Genomic DNA, 22530 nt, shown 5'->3' on the forward strand with positions numbered 1-22530 from the left:
ATTGGACATGCATGAATTTTATTTTATTTTTCCCCGCGATTTGAACTACGACCTTATATAGACATATATGGTATTACCCTGGACAACATATCCGAACTTCTTATATTTTGTGGTTCACTCGAATATGAACATGGATAGAATCAACGACAGAATGAGTATAGGGCAGTGAGACCTGGCCCCCTATTGAATTTCCCTTTAATTTTTTAAGGTTTGCATTCCGCCTCATAAATTGTTTCACAAACCATTTTCTTTTAATTAGTCTAATATAATTTGTGTATATCTCATTTTTCAACTTTTTTTGCTTATTACGATTTTTTTTTTTGGGCAATGTGTATAAAGCGTGCCTCCGCTAAAGTTTATTCTTGGATCTGCCACTAAATAATATAACCCCAGATCGTTTATCTGCCTGTGGCCGGATAAAATAACAACCTTCTTCCAGAAGACAGGTTAATCACAAAGTTATAGGAGTAAAAAATAAAACTCTGAGAAAACAATGAGACACCGATATATGGGCTTAAGGCTATAAAAAGAATGTTATAAAGACCGTTAACGATTTAGTTCATGTTGGTAGATTTTCCCTAATCTCCCGCTAACCCACCAACTGATACTAGCTGAGTTAGTTTTACTCTGATATTGCTAATTAGTTTAGTAATGTAGTCCATTTGAATTTTGGATATAGTTTTATCATAGTAGCTTCCTTTATTTTCTTTTATTACTAATTGCCGGCCATTCGGTCTCTGTGGGTAATATTTTGTCTTCTTACAATTTAATGGTTCTTCTTCTTAATTTTATAGTGGGGAATTAATTATGGGAACAGAGCATAGCTGCATCATTAAGTACGATATGTACATTCCAACTTCCTTTCTGAACTCTAACGTGTCTTAATAAATTGTACTACTAATTGTCAGCATGCATATTTACTCATTATTAATGTGACGTTCTAGTTTCTACCATCAACCCTAAATTGTTCTTTGAATTGCCAGTGATCCTTAAATCGAATGTTCTTGGATGTTTAGGTTGGATGAAATTAAATTACCTGTTATACATTATGGTTTACTCAAGAAAAGGACATTAATTTACTTCCTTTTTATATATACAAGTGCTAGCTAGTAAAAATTAGAGGTATGGTCCCATGGGCATTAATTATGATTTTAGGCTAAAAAGGACCGGAGTACTTATCAGTTTTACGTCTCGTGCATGGTTGGATTTGTTCTAGGCCAAGTTCGTTTTGGGGTCTCAAAATCCCTTTGCATAGCCTCCAATAAATTAATATTTTATAGGGGAAAAAACTTAAATAATCCTTGTAGTTAAATGTTTGTGTCAATTTGGTCCTTGTAGTTATAATTGGCTCGATTTACACTCTGTACTTTCCATTTTGTTCCAATTTGGTCCAATTACTAACTTCCGTTAGTCCGCCGTTAATCTTTTAAACAGCAAAATCATATGGCCCCATTTTTTGGGTTAAAACAGACCCATTTTTCGTATTTGTTAGTTTTTTGGGGGTTATTGCATCGTCATGACAAGAGAAATCTAAAAAGTAAAAAATTATGATCGAAATTCAATTTTTTTTGAATAAAGACGAAAAAATTGACTTATTGGCTTATTTTTGTCTTTATTCAAAAAAATTAGGTTTCGATCGTAATTTTTTTACTTTTTAGATTCCTCTTGTCATGATGATACAATAATCCCCAAAAAAATGACGAAAAACTAACAAATGCGAAAAACATTTGAATAAGGACAAAAAAATAAGCCAGTTAACTTATTTATTTGAACAGGGTTACTCATTCCCCTCTTGCCCTAACATACCTCTAAACCAAAACACAGCTCATTCTTCCATTCTCCATTGATAAAGAGGCACCTGAGAAGAAATTTGGTTATAGTTTTCTGCAAAAAATTGCCCTCAAATTCATCATTTTCATGATCAGCCATGAGGTATCATAACCACTGGTATTGTCTACCTGTTCAACTTGTGGACAAATACTAAGATGCCTTATTTTTCTGCATAGTACTAAAAATGCATATAAAACCATATCTAAAAGTCACAACATGATATAGATCCAAAAGTCAGAATATGATAAAGAACCATGTCCAAAAGTCAGAATATTATATAAACTCAGTTCCAAATTTAGCAAGTCATAACCTAATACATAGACATAACAAACCACTCAACTAGGTTACAATAAACCTAACTTAACCGCCCAAGTGGTTACAAAAAATAGGGCCATGTCATTCCATTCATTTTCCTATATTTGGCCCATGCACTTATTCTTGACTAGGAATGTTGAAAAATAAACCTAAGCCAATTTTTTCATCTTTATTTAAAAAAAACTAAATTTCGATCATAATTTTTTACTTTTTAGATTTCTCTCGTATGATGATGCAATAACCCCCAAAAAATTAACGAAAAACTAACAAATACGAAAAAAATTTGAATAAGGATAAAAAAATAAGTCAGTTGGCTTATTAGCCGAACGGGTCTGTTTTAACCCCAAAAAAAGTGGACCATATGATTTTGCTGTTTAAATGACTAACGGCGGACTAACGGAAGTTAGTAATTGGACCAAATTGGAACAAAATGGAAAGTACATAGTGTAAATCGAGCCAATTACAACTACAAGGACCAAATTGACACAAACACTTAACTACAGGGACTATTTCAGTTTTTTCTCCTATTTTATATCTATGTCTCTTCACTGATTACTTTAAAAAACCGTCCTAAAAACACAAACTCAATCAAAACTGCATGTACATTCTTCGTGAAAACTGCATGTACATTCTTCGTGAAAATTTGATCGAGACAAGATTTAGCAATGCCATCTATACTTCGTGAAATTTTTAACACGCTATTTAGTGAGATTATGGGGGAGTATGTATCACTAGAGTTCTCTCAAGTTTTTTACAGTATGTTCTTTTTTTTTTGTCAGTAATAAGACAAAAGACAAGTAAATGAGAAGTGGGCGCGGCCAAATGCATGTTACATCCTACTCCTAACAAATCACATAGCCCGGTTCCATTAATTCAATCGGCCCGATGTGGGGGTCCATACATCAGCGTTCATCATTTACGGGAGACAAAATGGAAAGGAAAGAGCAAAGTCTATTGTTTTGCAGGAGCCAAAAGTAATTAAATGTTGGAATAGACTTGTGAACTTGATGGTTCAAATGAATAAGGGGTGAGCTGGAGTTAATTGGCTTTAACTAGTCACGGTTATCCAAGTTAGTTAACAACCAAATAAATTGGAACATTAAGCAAAAGATTTAAGAAATTAAGTAGACCGTACCGGTCCTAATTAACTTTCTTGGATTACGTGAGTAATTTTTCTTTTCGATTCTAATACTTTATTTTTTTTAAATTTTTCTTGTAAACCCGCATAAAAGATCCCATTTTCCAAAATTCTCTTTGGAGCTGAGGGGTGTGTATTTCCCATTTACAATTTGCAGACGACACTATCCTTTTCTGAACAGTGACCTGGAGGTAGGGCTGCAAACGATCCGAGCCGTTCGCGAGCGGCTCGGAGCTCGGCTCGATAACGGCTCGGCTCGGCTCGGTTCAAGACAAAAACGAGCCGAGCTCGAGCTCGAGTCCTGGGCTCGTTTCATAAACAAGCCGAGCTCGAGCTAGTCGAAACTCGGCTCGAATTGGCTCGCGAACTCGATTATATAATATATTTATATATATTTTTATATCTATATATATTTTTTTACATATTTATATATATTTATATATATTTGTTTCATAAACGAGCCGAACGAGCCGAGCTCGAGCTCCGTAAATACCTATCGAGCCGAGCTCGAGCTCGAGTTCTGCAGCTCGTCACGAGCTCGAGCCAACTAAATTTTTGCCGAGCCGAGCTCGAACACTCTAAAACTCGGCTCGGCTCGGCTCGTTTGCAGCCCTACCTGGAGGAGATGGCTAATATTAAAAGAATCCTTAGATGTTTCCAATTAATGTCAGGTCTGAAAATCAACTTTTCCAAGAGTTCTCTTTGTGGTGTAAATGTTCCGTATGAGGAGGCGATCCCTTTAGCTCAAATTATGGGTTGCAAAATGGAACAACTACCTATCAAATACCTTGGGCTACCTTTGGGTGCAAATCCAGGAAGGATCAAGACGTGGGAGCCTGTTATCGATAGGTTTGATAAGTTAATGACCGTTTGGAGATCTCGTCACATATCAAAAGGGGGTAAGCTTACTTTAATCAACTCCAATACTGGGAATGTCCCTGTGTATTTCATGTCTTTATTTAAAATGCCGGTTGCAGTAGCGAATAGGTTGGAGAAAATGCAGCGCCAATTTTTTTGGGGAGACTCTACTGACAAAAGGAAAATGCATTTGGTTAGTTGGGATGAGATAGGGAGGAAGAAAGATGGTGGAGGTCTAGGGGTGAAAAGACTATTACAACAGAATCAAGCTCTTTTGGCCAAATGGTGGTGGAGATTTGGTAAGAATAAAGACGCACTATGGGTGAAAGTCATCGTTGGTAAATATGGGCTGGATTCGAATTGTTGGCTTCCCTATGTACGCGGTTCAGGACCAACATCGAAAATATGGGCAGATATATGTTCCTTGGAGAATTCGTCCTCTCCTTTGGGCTACTCTATCCGAGACAGCTTTAGAGTTCAAGTCAACTCAGGTAACGCCACTATCTTTTGGGAACACAATTGGTTGGGAGAAACTTGCTTGAAAGATGAGTACCCTAGATTATTCTCTTTATCCACTCAACAGGAGATGAAGGTCTGTTCACTGTGGGGAAACTCGAATGGTGGCTGTTGGGAGTTGTTGTTCAGGAGGAGGCTGTTTGGAAGGGAAAAAAGGGAGATGGAGAACTTGAAACGGAGACTTCGGGGTGTGATCTTAAACCCAACCAAACCTGACCTTTTACAGTGGAGATGGGCCGTGGACTGGAATTTTTCTGTGAAATCAGCGTACGATCATTGGGAAGTGTTTTCTCACTCAAATAATGCTCTCTTGAGCTCTCTGTGGAAGAACCTCAGTCCCCCAAAGGTGGAAATATTTGTGTGGATAGCTATAAAGGAGAAAGTGGCCACTCGAAATTTACTTCTCAGCAGGAATCTGATAGTTGACGTTCATCAAGCCTTGTGCCCTCTTTGTTCCGAGCACATTGAATCGAACCAACACTTGTTCCTTCACTGCAAGTTTTCATGGGCGGTGTGGTCGGTAATAATGAAATGGTGGAACGTTAAATGGGTGTGTCCTTACTCGGTTCTAGACCTCGCGAATTGGTGGTTTGATCATGGATTCCACAATCTAGAGAGACACATATGGGAAAAGTGCCTTTTTGCTACTCTATGGTCTTTATGGCTGGTTAGGAACGACTACGTGTTCAACAACGCATCAACCGAGCCTTGGGAGGTGGGGAACTTAATCAAACAAGGGTTGCGATGTGGATGAAGGCCAAATTCGACATCAAAGTGTATTCAGTGGAGGATTTTAAGGTGTATCTAGATGGTATTCGGAAAGTAAAGTTGTAATTCGATCCTTTGGGGCATCATTCAACCTTAGGTTGGATGCTTTGCTTTGTTTGTTTTGTCGTTGTTTCATTGGCTCCTTGAGCTAAGATGTTTCCTCCTCGATGTACCCTATTGAAATTTTTAAAATTGTTCGTTTTGCAGAGCAAAAAAAAAAAACAAAGAAAAATTACTCACGTACACCGACCATCTATTGCAATATTAGAAAAATAGCACACAACTGAATTTTACTACAGCAAATTACCGATCTTCAAGGATAGAAAAGTACGTACATAGCCCTATATTAATTCTCATTAGGGATGAACTCAATTTTTATTTATCTCTAAAGACATTCTCATGATGAAATTTACTGATTTACCCTAACTAAATACAATTTCAACAATTAGCTTTCTGGCTGTGACAAAATTATTAGTGCCCCATGGGCAAAGATACGTGGTTCCCCAACCCTTATTTTCATCACACGTTTGTATGGTGCTAACCACAATCTATGTGGATCCCATACAAAGATATATGGTGGAAAATAGGAATTAGGTACCACGTGGTGGAGACCGCAGAATTAAAGATAGGAATTAGGCACCACGTGGTGGAGAGGGAGAGATTATTCAGTCTCTCCATCACGTACAAATCAGCCGAAGTATAATCAGCGGCATGTCGATTGACAAGCAAGTATGTTGCAACTTGCAAGTAGTTCTAACATTCAAAATGCCCCATTTCAACAATTATAGAGTACTACTTACTACTAATTAACATTTAAGTTTTGTTTTATTTCGATCGTCATACCCAAAGAGGCATGCAATTCTTAATGCAAAGAGGGTACTTTCATTGTCCGAACATCAGAATTTTGAAAGGACACTAATTTTGGCACTCAAAAATGTATGTAAGTGCTCCACTTTGTACAATATTCAGTACAAAGTGGAGCGCCTGCGCGCAAAAGTGGGGTACGAAAATCAATTTCCTTTTGAAATTACATACTGTACATCACACCAAATGAAGTTATATATGGGAATCCGAGCTCATTAAACAATTATGGGTCCATGTGTTTAAAAAGTGTGTGGATGTTAATTGAATAGAACCAAAACTGAACTAATATTCCGATTTGGTTTTGATCAGGGTCTACACATATATTATATATTGGTTAGGTTTGGTCCCTTACTTTTTAGAACCAGTTAGAATTATGGTTTGATTGCTGATTTTCTTGAGAACGGGACTAATCTGGCCAATATGCACCCCTAACTATAACCACATTCGCCTAAACGTGAGTTTTACATCAAGCTAGACAAACACAGACTCTAATAGTAGTACGTATTACAAGCAGATACATAATAAAATTTAAATTACTTAGGAAATAGATCCAGCGATAATTTGGACCAATAACCTTGATAATGTAGCATATTATCCATTTTAACAATGTTTCTAAGCCTGTCATTTTCTCAAAGGAAACCATAAGAAAGAATAGTGGAAAATCAAATCCTATGCACTCACTACCCTTAAATAACGTGTTAATTTCTTGTTTAATTGATGATCTGCCTGTAGGAATGCCATTAGAAGCAGTGAAAACACTCAGAAATGCTAGGGATAAAGAAAAATTATCCCGAAACTATCCCGAAAAGATCAACTAGTGGTTGAGATTCACTTTGGTGAGTGTGACACAATTATCAAAGTGATTCTCAACCATTGATTGCTGTTTTCGGGATACTTTCGGGGTAAATTTTCTTTGTACCTAGCATTTCCCGAAAACATTTTATATAAATACTAGGTGGCGCCCATACTAAGTGTTTGAGTACTATGTGAATGTATGTTCGGTGATGATGGATGACCATGGAGCACTACGTATCGGTGCTTTAGAACACTGTATAAACACTCCCGGAGTATGGAGAATTCGCAGACTAAGCACATGGAGAATTTGCAGACTAAGCACATGCAATTTAATTCTTTTGCAACTCCCATTGTAAAGAAAGCCATCCATTGTGAAAGGTAAATCTTTCTGAAAATAACGTAACCACAGAAATTTTTTTTGAGAGAAAATAGGGTAAAAATTTATGGGATGAAGAATATGTCTCTTGTGCGACGTGTAAACTTTAACTTTGCTATTACAAAAGTAGGTATGTGTTTATGCTATCAAGGATATGAGAGAAGCAGATATTTGTAATGCTAAATTTCTGATCCACGTAAATGTGATAGTATATATATTCATGAAGTCCCCTAACGCAGTTAATGCTATTAAGATAATCATATTTACGTATTTTTCTTTTAATTTAATTTAACTTATTTAATTTATTTTTCTTAACCACTCAGAAAGGATTGGAAACACCAAGGATTGAGACAGGATTGGAGAGCCGAGGCAATTTATTTTGTAAATCCTCCCCATTAAAATCACAAACTTAGCGAAAAGTCGTAGTGCGCCTCTATTTCTGTACAGCAATTTAATGACCGATTTTAGAATAATGGGTGATACTGTATATATAGAAATTACTAACTTTTAACATCATCTCAAAGAAAGTTAGTTTCTATAGACTCTTCTTTCATATATGGCGTTGTTCTTAATTCACAATCTTTTTAGGATCTTATGTCTTTAACCTCAATTTTCTTAGGTGATTACTTTTAGTACTGGTAACTGAGAATGACAATATAAGGAACCAACGTTCAAACATGACTAAAAGATTAAGAACTACTCTGAAACTGAAACACCAAATTACAAAAATGGAATTTTGGACCAATTTATCATGCATCACGCCAAGGATGAGAAGCTTATTTACAACAATTGCTATTAGAGTTGTGCTATTAAATCTCTGCCAGATGATAGATGCCGTATGGAGAGCAAATGCCTTCTGAGGTACTATTTAGGCATTTGTTCACTATAAGTTTGTAAGCGGCTTGAGTCAGGTGAAGCTCGTCAAAGAAAAGATAATAATCCCTCTCCTGGCATATATACTTCACCGGTTTTCCGATTTGCGAGTAACTCAAATTCAATCTAGGGGACGTGATATCCCTACACATATACTCTTTTTCCATTGACAATGCATTAGAAATTCGAGCCACATCGCGAGGCACATCCGATCCAAAGTACTTAGGTCCTCTGTCACATAGCCCGGTTCCATTCGCCTGAGTTACACAACATGGCCACCTCGTTTCTGCCAATCCTGAAGAGGAAAACCAAGTTTGATCAGTCTCTTCATATAGGTAAAGAGGTTGACAAGAAAAAGGAGTAAAGATATAAATGAGATACCAAACAGATTGCCTCACCATAATCAGCAGGACTTAGAATCAACCTCTTTATGAGATCGAAAGTTTTTACAGTCACGAATGATGATCCGTCAAGTTTCTCGCTCAATTCTTTGAGCATGCCGTTAAGCTTGTCATTGAAAATAGACACCAACTTGTTTATGTCGTCAGCACATCTACTTCTTGGCTTGAACTTGTTTATTATGTATGGATAGCAACCAAGCGGGCCAATTTGAAAAACTATCATCTTTCTCGCGCCAATGTTGTACAGATCCTAAAATCACATCGAAACAGGCAAAGAGCTCGGGATATTAAACTTCGTTATATGTACTTTGATCTTTTTGGGAAAACAAGCTCGTTGTGATTTTGCAAAGATACCTTTAAATTGTTTTCGAGTTTCTTTGTAAGGAGTTCAGCAAAATCTTCGCCGTTGTATTGGCGGCTACTGTTATAATGATCAGGCTGGAGATAGTTGTGAATATAGTCGCTTGTGCCTATATTAATCAGATAAACCAAAGCCGATAAGTATTTTGAGAGTTTGTCCTTGGGTGAAAATTTGGCCCGCAACTTTGTCTCCACAGTTTCATTGAAAAAGTCAACTTGCTTCTCCATGCAATAGTTAACTCCCTGCATATATAGCAAGCCAATCAGTTAAAAAAAAATTTACTATCATTTACCAAATAAACTTATCTAACTTTTTTTGGACAAAGAAGAAGGAAATAGTTGAATTTCTCTTAGTAAAAAAGAGCACTTTATTAATGTTGGGATGCAGGTAATAATGTTAACTTACCAATGCTGTTCCTGTCTCCGAAAGAATGCCAGATGATGGAGATGCATAATTAATTCCGAGTTGCTTTATGTTGAAAAGATCGTCCATTGACAGTGGAGTGGATACATTGAGCGCTGCAGCTGCACACACACTCACAGAAGATTTTATGAATAACAAAAAAAGCTAGATGAAAGTGGCCTTTTTTCTTCATTCTTCCTTTGTGTTTTAGAGAATGAAATTACCCATTGTATGGTTCAACTAATCAATTACTACAAATTAGCTTTATGTCGTGCTCAAACGAACACATGATGTAATTTCCTTTTGGGTAAATAAACACATGATGTAAGTTAATTTTTAAGAAATATCAAAATTCTCTCCATGTGATGATTCCTCTGTGTTTCTTCGTGTCATACAAAATGGTAAATCCATTGGGGGTTTTGTCCAACGATATGTGCCATTCATTTTCTAGAACTTTATTGTTAATCACCCGTGATAAAAGTAGGTCCATAAGATATCAGAAAGAAAAAAAAAATTTAGTTGAATCGATCATATTTGTATAAAGAGAATTAAAAGTAAGGAGTTTGGCTTTTACTCCATATTTCTTTTCCGAAAACTTACGTTGAGATGGATACTGGCATCTAATTGACCTCTTTTGTATAGAGCATAAATATGTTGAGAATTATAAGATGAACGACTCAGATTGTTGAAAGAATTACGGCGAGTTTCATTTTTTGTCACATGACATATATCAATCATCGCATGAGAGCATTTTAATTTCTTCTTTCAGTACTCTCCACGTTGCAATATAAACCAATAGATGTTTAAAATTAAGACAGAGGGTCCTATACATTCTACATGTATGTATGCCCATCCCTCATTTTCAAACTAAAACTATTCTCCAGTCACCTATCTTTCTAATTTGGTTCAGTTTTTTTCACGTGTAGGGCACATTGCGGATCCACAATGATAGTCAAAAATGTTCATATCTTTATGGAATATATTGATTTTGAGAGGAACGGAAGATAATCGAAAGCGAAAAAAATATAAAAGTTATTGGTGCTCACCTGTAACGCCCCGAATTTTTGGGTACGTTAAAGAAAACATTTTATTGCAAAAACAAAGTGAGTCTAGCTCATTATTACAACATAACTCTCATGAGAGTACTTTTATTACACAAGGGAAGGGAAACTAAGGTCCCTAACTACAGCTCCGCCTGCTCCTTCATCTGAGCCAACTCTTCAGCTCCAAAGGCCTCCAAGGTGTACTGCTCACCTTGATCATCTACAAAGTCTGACACATTATACCAGCGTCGCCACCGATATAATATGTCAGGGTCACCAAAGGTAACACCGTGAGCTACAAAAGCTCAGTAGAACAAACCCATACCCGCTAACCCATAACTTACAAACAACAGGTTATACAATCATCGATTTCCACATGATACATGTATATATAGCTAACAATGACACACCCATATTCGTTAATCATCTATCGTTGGTGTCCAAGATTTCCGTGTTTCTCCTACGCGACTCGTCGTAGACCGTGTCAACATTTTCATTTACAACTCAATCTTTCAAAAATCATTTGTTTAACACACCCAACCTCGGTTCCGCCGTTCCGGTCTCCCGAGTATCCTCACAATGGTTCCGCCGCACCGGGTTCCCATTGGCACACAAAATCTTGCATTGGCTCCTCTCCGCGGATAACCAAGCCATACCTCACCATGGTTCCGCCGGTCCGGGTTCCCATGGGAACGCACACAACCTCACAATGGTTCCGCTATTCCGGATCTCCATTGGAACACACACCCAACTCACATTATGCCACCAAAACCGGTCATAATGTAGTTTCAAAAATATTTCCTTCTTCGGAAAACATTTCCTTTCATTTATCACACCCTAGGTGCCATGTTTCTACTTTCTCGGTTCTCGTGTCTCGTTTACATGCAAAGACTCCGCGGTAGGACAAAAGTAAGCATGAAACATTCTAACAAGATCATCCAATTCTATAATATACTACAAGTAACACATTCGATTTATGTATGTAAGCTCATACTCCTTGGAATATCAAAATACGAATACTTCGATTCACATGGTAACGTTTTAACTTTCGAAAACCGTTTTTTTCTTAAAGATCAAACAACATACGTTTTACTTGGAATAAGTAAGTAAGTGAGTAAGGATAAACTTAGAGTTAGGGGTAAGAATAATTTACCTTGATCCGAAACTAGTCGGGGCCGAATAAGCTAGTTGGAAGATTTTACGGGTGGTGAAACTCGCAAATCTGGACCGAACTTTGGATGGCAGTAACTCGGTCAGTATTTGGCCGAATATGATCGTTCTTGGGTCGAAGTTGAAGCTCTTGAAGTGCTCTACGACTTTCGTGAAGGAAGTTGATCCTAGAAACTACTTTAGGTAGGAGAAAAATGGTGATAAAGGAAGAGACAGTATGCTGTCTGGAAATGGAAATCCGAGATTTTTACTGAACTTCGGATGCCAATATCTTTGTCATTTCTTCACCGATTGGGGTGGTTCTTGGCTCTAACTTGAAGGTTTCGAAGTGCTCTACAACTTTTCCGAAGGGAGTTGGTTCCAAAAACTATTTTAAGCAGGAGAAAAATGAGGATTCGTGAAGGGCAGTAAGCTGTCTGGAAAATGGAAATGGCAATTGAGTGAGGGTGTGAGTTGAATGGAAGACATGGGGTGCTATTTATAGCCAACACTTGAGCTCCTCCTCCCTCCTCTATGGCCAGCCATATCTCTCTCTCTCTCTCCCATGGATTTGCTCCATTAAGTGGTCATTTCAAGTCTTTCAATCAAGTCATAGCCTTCCATGACTTGTCACTTCCATTTTAGGCCAAATCTTAGGCCATCATGAAGGGTTTTTGACTTGTCAAGTCTATGGGGAGGTTGCTTGCAAGAAGGAATATAATCATGGCCTAGCTTTGTACTTTGAAAGACTAGAAATGGGTTGGCAAGTGGTCAAAAATAGGCTTAAGGCTATAAATGTTGCTTGTGTAAGTAATCAAACACAAGCACACACTCCATCTCACTCTCTCACTTTCGGCCTCTCTCTCTCTCTCTCTCTCTCTCTCTCTCTCTCTTGTATCTATATACATCCAAGAAAATCTAGGAAAGTAAGTCTAGGATTTTAAGACTAGAACATAGGTGTGCATGCATGGCAAAGCTAGCTTTGCTTCCCTTGGAAGCAAAATGATGAGATTCCTTAGCCCATGATTTTGTATTGTCAAATCAAGGCTTCATTGGCAACTTAATTGCTATTAACCAATGGTCAAAAATTCTCCTAGCATTTATTAACCATTGGTTAAAGAAGGTAAGTATGGGCTTGAATGACTAGTCAAATCTAGGTTCTCATTATGGCAAGTCTAAGGTTGCTTCTTTTGGAAGCAAAATGATGGGATTCTTGTATGACTTGTCTTGTCATGCATTTAGGCAAGTCAAAGGTCTAATAACCAAGGGACAAAAATTCCCCTAACAATTATGGACCAATGGGTAAAGGAATATTGGTAATAATTAGGGTTTGAAATGACTTGTCATGGGAGTAAAATGATTACTCCTATGGTCTAATGGTCCGATAGGGTTTGGAGGGGTTCATAAGGCTCAAAGATGGTCTAAAAGATCCAATTAGGGTTAGGGTAATGTAACTAGGTGAATCGGTAGTTTGGTTTGTCCAACTAGTCGGTTGGAAACTAACCTTACTCGCCAAGTAGGATTTCTAGCCAAGAAATATAATTTAAAGATTTTATCTAACTCGTTAGGAAAAATATACAAGTGCTTTTATAAGCATACTTGTTTTTAGAAAATGACTAGATTGCTCGGCGTGAAAGATATAATTTTATAAGTTTCAAATCTAATTATGACGGATTATAAAAATTAAAAAAATAATTTAGTAGCAAATCCAAGTAATTAAAATAAAATTTAAATATTTAACGAAATTTTTATTTATTAAAAATCAGGGTCGTTACAAACTATCCCCCTTAAAACAATTTCGTCCCCGAAATTGGCACGTGACTATAGATTAGACTTGGTCGCTATGTTGGGTCTTGAGCTCCTTTAGCTCAGCAGGAGTCATTCGGTACGGCGCCATAGAGATTGGTGCCATTCCCGGTTGGAGTTCTATAGAGAAGTCTATTTCTCTTTGGGGCGGTAAGCTAGGAAGTTTTTCAGGGAAAACATCAGCGTACTCGCATACGATGCGTGGCAATCTCACTTCCATCCTATTGGCTTCTTCTAATTGGAGACTAGCGAGCCATCCAAATAGTTGATTCTGCCACTCGGATGTTCTCGTCGTCGGGTTCACCGTTTGTCTATCCCCCTTAAATTGAGAACAAGTTCCTACGGGGGTATACGCGGTCACCATCTTCAGATGGCAGTCTTTGACCGCTTGATGTACTGATAGTCAGTTCATCCTCAGGATTACGTCAAAATTCGCCATGTCATTCACTCCAAGATCGCAGTTTAGGTGCAAGTTGGCTACTTCTAGTTCACACCTCTTTGCACTAGACTAACAGTTATACTCCCCCCAAACGGTGATGTTACTTTCATACTCGTACTTAGGGGTTCTGTTTCTAGGGCTAGAGTAGTTACACAGGCAGTAGATATGAATGAATGTGATGCCCTAGAGTCAAACAAGGCTTGCTCATAGGTACTATACAATAATAGCGTACCTTGGATCACAGAGGGATCCTGCTCCTGTGCCTCCATCTGTAGCGCAAAGATACGCCCTCCCGTGCTTTGCTGGTTCCCCATGAGCTGCTTTCCCTTGTTCTGCCCATTCTGTTGCTGTGATGGACCCTCGGGGTTTTGCATCACAAACCCGACCTGTCCAGGTTGTTGAGCTTTCTGATCCCAAAAGTTCCCATCCCTCCTCCTTTGAGGCTGCGGGCAGTTGCGCCTAATGTGGCCCATAGCCTGACAATTGAAACACCGAATTGTTGCTATGTCTTGACCATCTCTCTGTGGCCCGCTAGGTTCGGGGGTAGTAGTCCTCCAGGGTTGGTTGTTCTGTGACGGGGTGAAGGGTCTGTTATGGTAGGGTCCACGGTTGTTGTTGGGTGGTTGGGTTCGGATCGGTCCGCCGGTGCTGCTTGTCACCTTCTTCCATCGGGTTTTGAAGTCAGTCTCCTCACTCTCTAGCCGGAGTGCACACTTCACTACTTCGGCGTAGGTGGCAAAAGCTTGAGCTACCACAGCCTTTCGAGCGGTTGTCAGTCCCCACTCGAACCGTCTTGCCTTCTTGTCTTCAGTAGGTATGGAGGTTAAGGCATAGCGGGACAGTTCTTCGAATTTGGCCGCGTACTGGGTGACGGTCATTGTTCCTTGTTTCAGGTTCAAGAACTCTTGTTCCTTGGATAAGCGAAGGGGCGTGGGAAAGTACTTGTCGAGAAACAAAGTCTCGAACTCAGCAAAGGTCATGGTGGCAATGTCATGGGTCGCCTCCATCAGATCCCACCAATAGCGGGCTTCTCCCTTCAGTTGGTAGGTGGTTAGGGCCACACGATCTCCGTCTTGGGTAATCCCTAAGGTTTTGAGGATCATCTTGACCTCATTTAGCCACGTCTCGGCCATGACAGGGTTGGTGTCCCCATGAAAGGTCGGAGGTCTGCGTTTGCAGAACTCGTTCATTGCTCGGGTTCGGGTCATAGGTCCGTCGTCGTGGTTTTGGTTTTGGCGGTTAGCGTTCAAAGCAGCTATGAACGCTTGCATGATCTGGGCTAGGTCGGGGTTCGCGTTAGAGGGTCCTCCATTATCGTGTCCTAGTCCATTGCGTCGGTTCGCCATCTACGAGTAAAAATTGAAAGGGGAAACTTTTAGTCTACTTAAACAATTTTTTTTTTTTTTTTGCACATGGTGTTTCTTTTCAAAAGTCGAAGTAGTTTATCGAGTAGTATGCAATCAACAAAAGCAAGCTTTTCACAAATAAGCATAGAGTTCCACTATAATGGCAAGTAGGGTCACATACGTGAATAGAGATCAAGAACATAATAGAATAAATAGTAACTGAAATAAGCCCTTCATTAATAACATAGGAAGAGTACATATTTAAACAGATAGAAGGGATCCTAATTTTCGACATCCTACATCCCGAAGGATTACAATCGGCCTAATATATGTCTAAATGGCGTCGTTGGGTTCGGGTCTCGCCCATCCTCGAGATTCTCTACCATCTTTCGTTGTAAGCTTGGCGCAACTGACGTTCGTACTCCTTTATGACTGCGGCGAGTGCGACGGCCACGACGAGAGTCCCGTACCAGAAGGTGTTGAGACGGTTATTCACGGCGAACCACCGTGGCATGCCTATTGTGACTACCGCACAAAATATAATGAGGGCGAAGAGTTGCAACCATAAGGTTTGGATTGTTATGGTTATTTCGGCTCGCTCGATTTCTCGGAATATGGCGTCTTCCGGAAATCCTCGTCGTCGGGTTGCCATGGCTCGGCTCGGTTCGGTTCGGCTTGATAGGATATGATGGAGATTTGGAGGAGTTATGATGGTGAGGAAGATGATGAGATGGAAGTGGTGGTGGGGTATATATAGGGGACGGAAAAGGGGTGTTGTGGAGGGAAAGATTGGAAATTTAAATTTGAAGTTTGAAATTTGAATTTTGGAGGTTGAAATTTTTTTTTTTTTTTTTTTTTTTTGAAATTGGACGGTTAGGGGGGTGCGGTTTGCCACGCCTAATGGGGTGGCACTCGGTGCTAGGTTCCGCTCTCGTCGTTTAAAAGACGTGGAAAAATATTTATCCCAACAACAGGCCGCAAGGTTTACTAATACCAAAAATATTTTCAAGTTTCTAAGTCCCACATTCGATTCTTGATTTAAGTTATCATCCAATTGTTCGGGAATTCCCAGCTCGGCTGTACTGCCAATTTCCGTGCCTTGCTTCAATCCGAAGATTGTTTTGACAGAATTCCACCCAATTTGGGACGGTAAACTTAAACTCAATTCACGTTTGTGCAACGGTCAAACTATCTCATGGTTCTACCCATTCTACCCATGGCCGAGGTTTTGAACCTAAAGCTCTGATACCAAGTTGTAACGCCCCGAATTTTTGGGTACGTTAAAGAAAACATTTTATTGCAAAAACAAAGTGAGTCTAGCTCATTATTACAACATAACTCTCATGAGAGTACTTTTATTACACAAGGGAAGGGAAACTAAGGTCCCTAACTACAGCTCCGCCTGCTCCTTCATCTGAGCCAACTCTTCAGCTCCAAAGGCCTCCAAGGTGTACTGCTCACCTTGATCATCTACAAAGTCTGACACATTATACCAGCGTCGCCACCGATATAATATGTCAGGGTCACCAAAGGTAACACCGTGAGCTACAAAAGCTCAGTAGAACAAACCCATACCCGCTAACCCATAACTTACAAACAACAGGTTATACAATCATCGATTTCCACATGATACATGTATATATAGCTAACAATGACACACCCATATTCGTTAATCATCTATCGTTGGTGTCCAAGATTTCCGTGTTTCTCCTACGCGACTCGTCGTAGACCGTGTCAACATTTTCATTTACAACTCAATCTTTCAAAAATCATTTGTTTAACACACCCAACCTCGGTTCCGCCGTTCCGGTCTCCCGAGTATCCTCACAATGGTTCCGCCGCACCGGGTTCCCATTGGCACACAAAATCTTGCATTGGCTCCTCTCCGCGGATAACCAAGCCATACCTCACCATGGTTCCGCCGGTCCGGGTTCCCATGGGAACGCACACAACCTCACAATGGTTCCGCTATTCCGGATCTCCATTGGAACACACACCCAACTCACATTATGCCACCAAAACCGGTCATAATGTAGTTTCAAAAATATTTCCTTCTTCGGAAAACATTTCCTTTCATTTATCACACCCTAGGTGCCATGTTTCTACTTTCTCGGTTCTCGTGTCTCGTTTACATGCAAAGACTCCGCGGTAGGACAAAAGTAAGCATGAAACATTCTAACAAGATCATCCAATTCTATAATATACTACAAGTAACACATTCGATTTATGTATGTAAGCTCATACTCCTTGGAATATCAAAATACGAATACTTCGATTCACATGGTAACGTTTTAACTTTCGAAAACCGTTTTTTTCTTAAAGATCAAACAACATACGTTTTACTTGGAATAAGTAAGTAAGTGAGTAAGGATAAACTTAGAGTTAGGGGTAAGAATAATTTACCTTGATCCGAAACTAGTCGGGGCCGAATAAGCTAGTTGGAAGATTTTACGGGTGGTGAAACTCGCAAATCTGGACCGAACTTTGGATGGCAGTAACTCGGTCAGTATTTGGCCGAATATGATCGTTCTTGGGTCGAAGTTGAAGCTCTTGAAGTGCTCTACGACTTTCGTGAAGGAAGTTGATCCTAGAAACTACTTTAGGTAGGAGAAAAATGGTGATAAAGGAAGAGACAGTATGCTGTCTGGAAATGGAAATCCGAGATTTTTACTGAACTTCGGATGCCAATATCTTTGTCATTTCTTCACCGATTGGGGTGGTTCTTGGCTCTAACTTGAAGGTTTCGAAGTGCTCTACAACTTTTCCGAAGGGAGTTGGTTCCAAAAACTATTTTAAGCAGGAGAAAAATGAGGATTCGTGAAGGGCAGTAAGCTGTCTGGAAAATGGAAATGGCAATTGAGTGAGGGTGTGAGTTGAATGGAAGACATGGGGTGCTATTTATAGCCAACACTTGAGCTCCTCCTCCCTCCTCTATGGCCAGCCATATCTCTCTCTCTCTCTCCCATGGATTTGCTCCATTAAGTGGTCATTTCAAGTCTTTCAATCAAGTCATAGCCTTCCATGACTTGTCACTTCCATTTTAGGCCAAATCTTAGGCCATCATGAAGGGTTTTTGACTTGTCAAGTCTATGGGGAGGTTGCTTGCAAGAAGGAATATAATCATGGCCTAGCTTTGTACTTTGAAAGACTAGAAATGGGTTGGCAAGTGGTCAAAAATAGGCTTAAGGCTATAAATGTTGCTTGTGTAAGTAATCAAACACAAGCACACACTCCATCTCACTCTCTCACTTTCGGCCTCTCTCTCTCTCTCTCTCTCTCTCTCTCTCTCTCTTGTATCTATATACATCCAAGAAAATCTAGGAAAGTAAGTCTAGGATTTTAAGACTAGAACATAGGTGTGCATGCATGGCAAAGCTAGCTTTGCTTCCCTTGGAAGCAAAATGATGAGATTCCTTAGCCCATGATTTTGTATTGTCAAATCAAGGCTTCATTGGCAACTTAATTGCTATTAACCAATGGTCAAAAATTCTCCTAGCATTTATTAACCATTGGTTAAAGAAGGTAAGTATGGGCTTGAATGACTAGTCAAATCTAGGTTCTCATTATGGCAAGTCTAAGGTTGCTTCTTTTGGAAGCAAAATGATGGGATTCTTGTATGACTTGTCTTGTCATGCATTTAGGCAAGTCAAAGGTCTAATAACCAAGGGACAAAAATTCCCCTAACAATTATGGACCAATGGGTAAAGGAATATTGGTAATAATTAGGGTTTGAAATGACTTGTCATGGGAGTAAAATGATTACTCCTATGGTCTAATGGTCCGATAGGGTTTGGAGGGGTTCATAAGGCTCAAAGATGGTCTAAAAGATCCAATTAGGGTTAGGGTAATGTAACTAGGTGAATCGGTAGTTTGGTTTGTCCAACTAGTCGGTTGGAAACTAACCTTACTCGCCAAGTAGGATTTCTAGCCAAGAAATATAATTTAAAGATTTTATCTAACTCGTTAGGAAAAATATACAAGTGCTTTTATAAGCATACTTGTTTTTAGAAAATGACTAGATTGCTCGGCGTGAAAGATATAATTTTATAAGTTTCAAATCTAATTATGACGGATTATAAAAATTAAAAAAATAATTTAGTAGCAAATCCAAGTAATTAAAATAAAATTTAAATATTTAACGAAATTTTTATTTATTAAAAATCAGGGTCGTTACATCACCTATGTACCCTGGGATTGTCTTTCCGTTGCTGAATCTGAATTTGTCCATAAAAAGGCACTCCAGGCCATAAGGCATGTATCCTGTTTTCATGCCAGTTGCATGAGAACCGCTGGGGCCAATATATACAATTGAATCTCCAAATACGTACATTTGTGGGACGCTTTGCGATTGGCAGGTCGTCCAAAACATTCCACAAGAATACAAGAAAACATAGAACAAGAGAACTAACATGGTGTGTAGCGTATATTTAGTACTTTTGAAACACAATACGCGAGAGTTTCCGAATACGATCGAGGTGCTTAATTATATAGCACATGAAAAGGCATTGAAGATGATCTTATTGTTTGGGTAAATTTCTGCAATTAATTTCTTTATCACTTCCCATAGATTAAAGAAAGGAGCTAGCTAGCTAACGGAATATTGTAATGTAGAAAACCCCCGTATTAAACTTGAAGAAATTAATAGCCAATTCATGGTGCTACGCTGTAACAAAAAGGAAAATTTGACAAGCGTTAATTACCACCGAAATAACAGTTCACCAAAGCATCAATTTTACAGCTAGCTAGCAGTGCTAATGACATGCACATCTGATCTCTGATACATGGATTAAGTAGGAAAATTAAACACCTAAATACCAACTTAAACTTAAAAGTAGTAGTGTTCGCAATCTCTGGTACGTACTCCAAAATGGAATCACATTCCAACAAGTTTGAAGACATTTCTGGGACTACACAGAGTCCCGTTAAAGCAATTCAAGGCGAAGATGAAATCCGCAGCCTGGGTTGTGTGGGTGTCGTCGAAGTACACATACTGGTCCCGATCCCTGCACGGTGTTCCCCAGTACGGGTTTGAAAGACAACGTCCCATAACATGGGTTATACCTGCAAGACATAATAAATAACATGGTGTCATAACAAATAACATGGTGTAATTAGCATTCCCATTAGTTGAACTTTCTCTATCTCGAAGAATTAATTAAGCAGATCAAAACCGGAGTAAAATTATGAGCAAATTAAGTACGGGCCGGTCCAAAAAATTGAGGCAAATTCCCACGAACTCCAGCCCATTTCAAAACTCTAGCAGTAAACTTCGTAAACAATGACCAACATGCTTAATAAAAGGGAAAGACGTCCCGGACTCCTAGTTATAAAAGATAAGATATAAAGAGGAAATTAAGATCGATGTCCATTATTCAAAACTCAGCTTAACTACGGTGAATCATTATACGAGTAATTAAATACGTGAGCCATAAGAAATCATTCCATCGTACTAGTATTACAGATGATTGAACGAATCAAGGTCTTGAAACTTTCTTTTGTCAGAATAATAGCTAGGAAGGGTTTAAGTCAGCTGCTTACCATATTGCGCCTCATTCATCTTCAAGTCTGCGATGAACTGGAAATCATCCCAGCTACTGAACAAGAACCCCGGGAGCGTCCCCTCCAGTTTCATCAGCATCTGGGGCAACGAGTTGTTGTAAGGAATCAACAGCTGGTTGATTTTTTCGTCGCAGCAGTTTTCCCCATCTGGTTGACGTGTCGAAAAGCCCGGGGTGCAACCCAGTGGCCAAATGTTGTTCACCACGAATTTTCTGCCTCCCAACCCGTGCAAAATCTGCCTCAAATGCAACCACCATTTCGATCTGTTACTACAGTACTCTCGTTTTCTACAAACGGAAATTAAATTTCACAAAATGAAGTTGCGAAACACTCACCGTTAAACGGAACGACAATTCGTTCAAAAGGTACTTCGCGAAAACGTCGGGCTCAAGGGCCGCTAGGGATCCGTTGTACGTGGTTTCAGATAATTGAACACATAATCATTTATCCCGAAGGATAAGAGGAAAACAGAATTCTTAAGGTGTTGTACCAAATATTCATTTCTGAAAAGTGTCGTCAGGTTATCCGACACAGTTCGGTTGAAAAACAAAATCTGGTCGTCGAAGGACCAACAGCTCTACGAAGATCAAAAAAAGAAACAAAAGCAAGTTCAAGGTACTGGATAAATGTCCTGGATAAAAGAAACATAACATGGAACATGTATTAGACAAGTAATTTAGTATTACCCGGTTCTCATTAATCGGTTGGCCGGTTGGCGGTAGGATTCCGCAGCCAGCCGAGCCGTAGTTGACTCCCGTGGTTGAACCCCCCGCAACGGACATGTTAGAGTAGGGGGGAACAAGGGGCAACCCCAAAAAATTTGCTACAAAAAACAAAAGGAAAAACAGAGAACAAATTAAGCAAAATAGAGTAGTCAGAATTAGAAGAAGAAGAAAGAAATGTATTAAGTTTTATTAACTACCAAGAAAGTCAGCAATGTTGAGGCCGTTGCTCCAGCGAGGGGTAACCAACGGGTTGAGGTCCATTCCGTATGTAGGGTTTGGAGGGAGCCGATTTCCACCATCGACAGTGGAGTCTCCGAACACATAGAGCGCAGGTGCAAGTTTCACGTTGATAGATTGAGCCTTTGCAGAAGCATTGATCAGGAAAATGTGTAGCAAGAGAAGAGAAAGCTTTTGCTGTGTGGATACGGCCATGTTTAAGTTCGAATTCGGGGGGGGGGGGGGGGGGGGGGTGGGGGGGAGGGGAATTGATGTGAGACCAGTGAGGGGATGGCTTCTCTTGAATATATAGAGCCGTAGAAGGGATGTCTTGGGACAGGGGAGATTAAATTGGGGAGAGCTGAGAGAGAAGGGCTAGGGAGAATTCAATTTCAACGAGTATCCACCACCCTTTTGAAACCTTCACAAAATGTGCTAGTAGTGTGAAGGATGTTGATTTTGGCACTCCACTTTTAACGTAAAATTAATTTTATGTACAAAATAGAGCGTTTGTGTACGAAAGTTGAGCGCAAAAATTACAAAATAGAGCATTTGCGTGCGAAAGTTGAGCGCGAAAATCAATTTCCTAGTTTCAATCCACACCATCATGTTCTTGGGGTGCTTAAAGTTCTGCTTTAACTATGATAAAACAAAAACAAAAAATTCCTGATTTTACCCTCACCATAATCATGATTGTTACATGATTCTTGTCGAAAGATCAATTACTTCCCCTCTGGAATTAACACCCAG

At 39.4% G+C, this 22530-nt stretch overlaps 2 protein-coding genes across 2 annotated transcripts; both read right to left on the minus strand.

The window, feature by feature from the left end:
• Positions 1–8269: 8269 nt before the first annotated feature.
• Positions 8270–22036, minus strand: LOC131301345 (GDSL esterase/lipase 7-like). The gene is made up of 9 exons (XM_058327565.1): positions 21762–22036; positions 21526–21662; positions 21175–21416; positions 20819–21074; positions 19460–20341; positions 9501–9619; positions 9089–9337; positions 8732–8984; positions 8270–8628 (listed from the first exon to the last, which is right to left on the minus strand). The coding sequence occupies exons 5-9, from the start codon at positions 19689–19691 to the stop codon at positions 8270–8272; spliced, it is 1212 nt and encodes a 403-aa protein (XP_058183548.1). The 5' UTR covers positions 19692–20341; positions 20819–21074; positions 21175–21416; positions 21526–21662; positions 21762–22036.
• Positions 19973–21996, minus strand: LOC131299788 (GDSL esterase/lipase At1g71691-like). The gene is made up of 6 exons (XM_058325365.1): positions 21762–21996; positions 21526–21662; positions 21330–21416; positions 20819–21074; positions 20158–20341; positions 19973–20054 (listed from the first exon to the last, which is right to left on the minus strand). Exons 1-6 carry the CDS (start codon positions 21994–21996, stop codon positions 19973–19975), a joined length of 981 nt encoding a protein of 326 aa, XP_058181348.1.
• Positions 22037–22530: the final 494 nt, after the last annotated feature.

This window comes from Rhododendron vialii, chromosome 9a (genome assembly GCF_030253575.1).
Source record: "Rhododendron vialii isolate Sample 1 chromosome 9a, ASM3025357v1".
Taxonomy (NCBI): domain Eukaryota; kingdom Viridiplantae; phylum Streptophyta; class Magnoliopsida; order Ericales; family Ericaceae; genus Rhododendron; species Rhododendron vialii.